Source organism: Charadrius vociferus, unplaced genomic scaffold (genome assembly GCF_000708025.1).
Source record: "Charadrius vociferus isolate BGI_N301 unplaced genomic scaffold, ASM70802v2 scaffold356, whole genome shotgun sequence".
NCBI classification, from domain to species: Eukaryota; Metazoa; Chordata; class Aves; order Charadriiformes; family Charadriidae; genus Charadrius; species Charadrius vociferus.
This window is the reverse complement of record NW_009648717.1, coordinates 199028-206628: the sequence shown is the minus strand read 5'-3', so window position 1 is coordinate 206628 and position 7601 is coordinate 199028. Positions and strand designations below refer to the sequence as shown.

The window sequence follows — 7601 nt, the reverse complement described above, 5'->3', positions numbered from 1 at the left end:
AAAAGGTGAAAGGAGAAAAAAAAAAAAAAAAAAAAGGAAAAAAAGAAAAAAAAGAGTGAGTCCCATTAATAGCTGTCATTTCAGCCTGATGAGGCTGAGGGGCGCGCTTTTTTCCAACTTTTCGAGTGCCTCCTCTCTTTTTTTATTAAGAAAATGTTCTTTTCTTATTAAAAAAAAGAAAAAAGAAGAAGAAATACAAGTATTCTGACAATTCACTCTGTGCGTGGGGAAAGTGCAGTCGGGATCCGGGGCGAAACGCTGCTAACCTCCGTATGGAGTGTAAACTTCGGTTTGGAGTGTCTTTTTGTGGCGGAGTTGAGTTGGCCGTTTGCCGCTTTGGCCAAGCGGGGATCAGCGCCGTACCGACTCGTTACCCACCGGGACGGAGACGAGTGGGATTTTTCCTCCTGCCCCGTCTGCCTCGTGGCGGGGGCTGCCGTGTCATCCGCGGGCTGTCACCGCGTCACCTTGCAGAAAACTCTCCCTGACTGCTCCCCGAAAACTTCATGCGATGCTTTTCAACCCCCTTTGTTGGTTGGTTGGTTTTTGGGATGCTTCTCATTTCATTTCGGAATGACTCTCCGGTCACGGGTGCGCTCCCTCTGCAGCGGGGCTTATTCCCATGTTACGGGCGAGGGATCCGGGCTGCGTGGCACCGTGCAATAAAAAAAAATATATATATATACCATATATATACCAGGGGTTGCTGAACAAGCTGGGTCATGTCCTGGAAGTGGCGCGACTGGGTTAGCGCGCAGCCAGAACCTGAGCCGGCTGCTTTCTAGCAGGCGCCGTGATATACGGTGTCAAAATCCTATAGGGGACTTGTCCCGCAGGACATCCCCGACGGCTCCGGAGCCGTCGCTGAGACTTACACTTGCTGCTCCTGAGTTTTGAGTCCTTTCTCCCTGGAGAGGAAACCTTTTAAAAAGCCCCCGCGCGTGTTAAAGGCGTCGTCCGTCGCGATGCGATTTCCCTGCCCCTTTTTCAGAAGGGTCCTCGCTCCACGGGGAGCGAAATCTTCTCGCGCGGCGCTTTCACGACTTGTTCCCGCGGGCGGCGTTTATCCACAGGCGCGTTGTGATCCCAACAGGTGCCGGGGCAGCCGACCTTCCCCGATTTGCTTTCTTCCTATTCTCTTATTTGCCTTTTCCTTTTTGCTTTTGATTCCGACACCTATTTTAACAGCTGATGCCTAATGCCAGAAGACCCCGATGGGAAAACCCGATGTTAAAAAAAAAAAAAACAAAAAAAAACACACGGATTTTTGCGATCTTATTTGGTGGAGCGGGGGGGGGAGCTGCCACGGGGGAGAGGCAGTTTTGCGAGGGATGAGGAGCATCCCCAGGCTTTCCTTGCCTCCGTTGCTCCCACGGAGGGGTGAGCAGACGTGAGGCGGGAGCCGTGAATCCAGCCTTGTCCCCCGCTTTGTTCCTCCTCTTTCTCTGTCAGCGCTGCTTCTCCTCTTCTCTCCTCTCTGCGGTACCGGAGGGGAAGGGATGCGCTCCACTTAACGTTTATCGGTCCCACCGGCTTACGCCGGGCAGATGGATGGGGAAATCTTCTGATGAGGTTGGTGGGGTGGAATTTCATCATCCAGGTGGTATTACTGAGATGCGATGTGCCTTTTTTCTTTTTTTCTTTTTTTTGTTAATATTTTTTTTCTAGTTTTACCAGCCAAAGGATCCTATGTGCGTTTGCGGTTTGTCTACCTGTAGCGCTGAGCAAAGCTGGTGAGCTGGGAGGTCGCACGGGTGGGAAGATCAGAGGTGCGTTCCTCCACGATGCCCTTTCCCTGGGAGGGGGAGCGCTAAAAACCTCAGAAAAGGGAAAAAAAAAAAAAAGAGCATGTGTTTTTCATTCTCCCGTAGGCAGAATGTAGCGTACTCTAGCTGAAGTTAAAAGATAATTTGGGTAGAAGCGGTGCTGGGGAAAGGGGGATGCAGTTCTTCGTGGTCTGCGTAGGGTGGGACTTGGTCTGGTCAGTGACTGCTGCGCTACGTGTCTCGGGTTAGTGCTTTTAGCCAAGGAAAGTACCTGAAATTTGTGACTCGCTTGCAGTCTGCTGCAGTCCTTGCTGTATTTTTGAGGCTTCCCCCACCCCCAAATTAAGATTACAGATGATGCAATTTGAATTGGGGCTTTCTAAACCTTAAGAGTCAGAGGCCGTAGGGGGATGCTGGAGGTGTGCGTTATATTTCTGAGAAGACTCCGTAAAATAAGCGTCGTAGAGTCACCTCGGTGGAGGGTGGCTGGCTGATAGGAGGCTTTCACACCACCGATGGCAATTATCTATATTTATCCTCGAAACGCCTTTTCACGTTAGCTGGGCTTTGCCTTTGGCAAGGATGCTGAGAGAAATCAGTTGCCCCGGAGAGGAGAAGCGGGTGGAACTGCCCCTGGAGCAGCGGGCTTTGGTGAAATCGGTTTAAAATGACGCGTCCAGTCTTGGGTTTTGTCACAGCCTTTCTGCCATATCGTCCGTCCGGCGGGGCGGTAGGAGGGGTAGGACTTGCTGCACAGCAGATCTCCCCGGCTTTTGGACGGAGAGGATCCTTGGGAGATGCCACGGCGAGATCGGCGGGACCTTGGTGAGGAAACGAATGGACCTTCAGAGCGATCACTGCCGTGTTTTCTTCTGCCTGGTTTGCGCCCCGGTGCTGGTTTTCTCGCCCCTTCAGAGCGTTCCCGCTCTCTGTAGAGTGTCGGTGGTGGTGGATGCGGAGTTAAGGTCACCAGTCTTTGTCTAGGTACAGCAGAGTATCAAAATCATCTCTCTGCTGGGATTAAAGAAGCCTGTGGATCGGTAATCTTCGTTAAGCGGCGGTCTGCTGGGAGCCACTCTCGGAGAGGGTGCAGACCCCGAGTAGGAGTTCAGCAAGGTGTTACCTAGGAAGATTGACTCGTGCCATTGACTGTTGCCCATAATATAGTCAAAATATATATTTAGTCAATAATAGGAAATTTTAAAGTTGAAGCAGGTACGGGGCTTGGATAGAAGCAGAGTCCGAGTGCCCTTAGCGGAGGTGAGGGGAATTCAGAGGGGGGGGGAAGAAAAAAAAACTACAGGAGCTTTAATTTTCGCTAAACAGAAGCTTTAACGTCGACCATGCAGCAAGCTGGGTTTCTGGAAGATTGCTCCCTGGGTCTGCGAGAATTAGGAGCTTCAGAAACATGATGTATGCGGTAACGTATCCTCGGTGCTGCCACGATTCCCGCAGCCTCACAGGGCTGAGATGTTTAGTGGCTCCGGGGAGGGGAAAAGGCTTCTCAGTCAGCCTAAGGTGGCATTTTAATCCTCGTAAGGGCACACGAGTCTTCCAGCCATCTTCTGTCCTCAAACAGCCTCTGCTTTCAAGGTTGATTAGTCCATCCAGAGCGACGAGTGCGGAGTGTTGCTCTGGGGTGCGAGACACGAGGCTGGGACACTTAACAGCCACCACACCACGTATACATCATGTATACGTATATATATGTGTGTATACACACAGCCCCCTTATCGCAGACAGCGCGTTAAGCCTGCTGGAACCATTTCACTTCTTTATGGTAAATCCCGTGTGAATTTTTTCTTCTGAGGATGTTCCCGCTGTGGGGATATCGGTGTACGCAGCTCTTGGTGGCTCCCGGAGGGAAGGAAAGCTGTTGCGCTGTTGAGAAGCAGAAGAGGCGAACCAGCCCGGGAGATCAACGGAAAGTGGAAGGACGGGCTGGGGTAGCAGCGTTTAGGGCAGAAGGGTGTCGGAATTGGTGAGCGGGTTATAAATAGATGCCACCGAAGCTTTGCCCAGATTTTACTCGCGCGGTCGGCCATTGTCATGCAAAATCCTGGCTAGCTCTGCGCGCGGGATGGTGGTGCGCGGCCAGATTTGCCGGCATTGCTCGGTTTAGTCCCGGCCCTGTTAGCGTAAAACCGTACGTTTTTCCAAAGCTGAACGCCGGGCTGTGGTTGAGGGGAGCAGCTCCGCGTTAACCCGCCTGGCGCTTTATTTGTCAGCAGAGACCAGCGGAACGAAAAAAACGACCAACGCAGGCTGCGTTAGCAAAACGAGCTCCTGGAGTGGGCTTCTCCGCTTTCCGAGCGCACGCTGGAGGTCAGACCTACTTAGGATTCGTAACTTGTAAACAAGACCCAGTTTAGCGAGCTTTCTCCTTTACCTGGGGTTGAGGAGTCCTCCTCTGCCTCTGCCGCCCCTCTTCTACCTGCCAGTGCTTTGGGGACCTGATAAGGGACTCTGTTCGGAGAGGTTAAACTTGAAGAGCAACTCCAAAACCAAATGAAGTCATCTTCCCTCTCGTCCTACCCCCTCCAAGTGAAAGGAGAGACTGGCGGAGAGGGATGCGGAGGGGGAAGAGCGCTTCGTTGCGCAAAGCCTTGCGTTCGCACGCCCGCCTTGATCTAGTCTGAACCTCCATCCCGCCGGTCCCCGTTTTACGTATTTGACGTGCGCCGAGATACTGGTGAATGATCTTTGGGTTATTTGGTTAGTGACAGGTTTAGGCTGTGAAGAGCTGTCCTGACTTGGTAGATGAGAATTGGCTCAGTTGGCCGTTGTGCCGTTATTCCGGAGGAGCTTCGTTCCCTCTCGTTTATCCGTGGTAGCAACGAACGTGCTTAACTGCACTGGAGCTGCAAAGGACTTGCCTTGGGGAGGTCCTGGTGAATTAGAGGCTGAAGAAGGTGGATTTCACTCTGTTCTCTGTCCGTCCAACACCGTAATAGGTGGTAGTAGGCTTTGATGAACAGCAGGTGAGATCTTGAGGATGGCGATAACTATCGATGCGTAAAAAACAACAGCGCGGTTTGCTTTGAGAAAAGAGGAGCTGATCGGTTCAGTCCAACAGAGCGAAGAATTTGCGGCACTTTTAGGAGCGGGACAGCGGCAAAGCAACCTGTCGGCTTCGGAGTGAAATGAAGTTGCGGAAAGACAACCTGGGAGCAGGGCAGGAACGTGCCTGTGTGTTGGGGAAGAAAAAGTACAGGAGAGTAAGCGGGGAGAGCTGCTGGTCGGGGCTCGCCGGCGTCCCCGGCAGGCAACACGGGGTGGCACGGAGCCTGCCAGCTCTGCTCCGCTCGGCGCCGGCGAGTGCGGCCAGGGCGCCGGGAGGACCACGGCCGTGCGGCATACGGTGTCCAAAAGACTCCTGGCAGCGGGTGTGTGGGTTCCACTGGGGTTACGTGTGCCTTAGGTGTATTAAACGGGCAACGCTTTACTTTAGGGCGTTGTAAATGATTTAAAAAATCTGACTCTGCATCCTGCTTTTTGCCTCCTTCTTCCTCCCCCGTTCTTGAAGCATCTCTCGGAGCTGGCTGCCGTCCTGCCCCGACTCTCCAGGAGGTTTTTTTCTGCTTTCAGTGTAGGCAACTTTGTCCAGGCTGTGCGTAGGTAACACACTCTCCCCCGGTCTGTTGTGTTCAAATATTCCATTCAATGGGCTTTGTGTCGCTCAGCGTCTGCGCGTGCTTAGGATGCCCGTAGCAGCAACATCCTTGAAGTGGGACTGAAGAAATCGTCAACTTTTGAGCAGAGTGTTTTATTTCTAACAAACAGGCTGTGTTATCGGTGATAAAACACAGCTGTACGTTTCATGCGGAGAGCTGAATCTTAATTCCACCTTCCTATCTCGAGATAATCAGTCACCTAAATGAATAGACAAGAAACTTGCCCTACCTGCTCCTGGTGAACTTAGCGTCCACGGCGCCGGCAGGGAGCGGTGAATCAATTGCCTTTGACAATCGGTGTGGGTTTGGTTGTTTTGTGTTTTTTGTTTTTTTTTTCCACAGGTTTTGTAGTGCTTCCCGAGCATGAGTTCAGAATGAAGCGGCGATTGGATGAGCAGGAGTCACCCGTGTATGCGTCGCAGCAGAGACGTATCACCAGCAGCACCGAAGCTTTCCAACACCAGCACCGCGTGCTTGCCCCGGCGCCTCCGGTATATGAGGCGGTTTCGGAGACCATGCAGTCTGCCACGGGGATCCAGTACTCGGTAACTCCCAGCTACCAGGTGCGTGCATTCGTCCTTTGGTCGCATCTCGGCTGCGGTCCTGCTGCGTGACCAGCCAGCCTTGTGTCGTTTCACGGTGCAATTCTCTTATTTCAGACTTATTTCTGATAATATTCTCTTATTTTAGTAACCAGGGTTTCCTAAAGAAAAATCGAGATTGGACAGTGTGCTTATCGCACATCTCGTTTTAAGCACTTGCTTTAGGACGATCAGCTTCATTCGTGTCCGCCCGAACACACACGGGGTGCGACTTGGCTTTTTTGAACATGATTCTTTTAATAATTCTCTCGGATTGTGGTCTCTGAATGGTCTCTCTTAGAGGCAAGTGTGTGTGCAGAGCTTTTTCTCCATTTTTCTGATTTTTTTCACCGGGAAAAGGTTTATTTTTGTGGTTGCCCCATCACAGGCGTATGATATCTTGGGTGATCTTAAGCTTAACAGACTGGGTCGGATCAGCATTTAGATTGGAGACTTTCAGGAAAATTGAAATATTTCAGAAAACGTTACCCCAGAGTCATTAGGTGGCACTCTCCCCTCTTCTAGCTGGGGAGAGGAAAAAAAAAAAAAGGAATTTTAAGAGTGCACTGGAGATACCTCCCAGGGAGAGGCGGTTCCTGCGTTGTCTTTGCCATGTTTTTGGCGTGTTGCATCTTCCACCCATGTGTTGCTGCTGAGCTGCCCTCCCTGTCGAGTGCCTAATTTCACACACAGCTTCTTACTGCTGCAGAAGGGATGTTCACACTGATAGTGGCGGCCACGGAGCCGAAGAGCCTGCGGGCAGGGACTGGCAGGGACTGGCGGAGGGGGTGTTTGTGCTGGCAGTCCTTCCTGAAAAGAACTTGAATGGACCAGCGAGCAAACCGTTTCTTGTTCCTGAGAAGGATTAAAAAAGTATATCCCATCTAAAAGAGGCTCGAATGGAAAACTAAGTTTGTGGAAAACGGAAAGTAATTTTTAATTTTTTTTTTTTTAAAAGGTGTTTTAATGGATTTTCCAAATTAAAACTTTTCTGGTTGAATGGATGAAGGGGGCCCGAAAGGCGCGCGCCTTCTCTCCCCTTCCCTGGTTTCCTAGGGGAGATCGCAAGTTGAGTTTTCCCCCCCGAGTCTGCTGGGGCCGGAGAGCTCCAGTTTGACTTCAGGAGTGTGGAAGCCCTGTAAGAGTCATTCGTTCTAATTATCGCTTGTGACACTAAGTGGCTTTTTTAGAGAAGATAGAGAACCTTTACTCTATCAGACTGAAACCCCCATTTCACGCTGCTTTTTCTGGTCTTTATGTTAGTGTTAGCGACTAGACAACCAGTGAGTCCGCAGGCTGGAAGGAACCTGCGTTTGCAACGTGTTTGCAGAGAGGGCTCTCCTCTCTTTGGAGTGTAGGATGAGAGTTGTCTTGTTTTGTTTTCAGACCTCCGGGCTGTTCTTGAAGAAAACAAAACACGTGTTTCGAGTCAGCCTGTTAGCGTTCGTGCTCCGGTTTTAAGTTCAAACCGACCCTTTTCTGCTTCCTTAAAATCTTAACTTGTGTCTCCGGGTCTGGGAAGACTCATCTTGCTGCGTCCCCCGCAGCGAGTGGAGGCGGCTGCGAAGCCGCTGCCGGAA

General features: G+C 51.3%; 1 protein-coding gene across 1 annotated transcript in view; it reads left to right on the top strand.

Annotated features, from left to right (window-relative positions):
* SIN3A (SIN3 transcription regulator family member A) overlaps nt 1–7601 on the top strand; it is a 37558-nt gene that overhangs the window by 3437 nt on the left and 26520 nt on the right. The window contains exon 2 of the mRNA XM_009886670.1: nt 5783–6003. Within this exon, the coding sequence (XP_009884972.1) occupies nt 5815–6003 (189 nt within the window). The 5' untranslated portion in view covers nt 5783–5814. The remainder of the gene's footprint in view (nt 1–5782; nt 6004–7601) is intronic.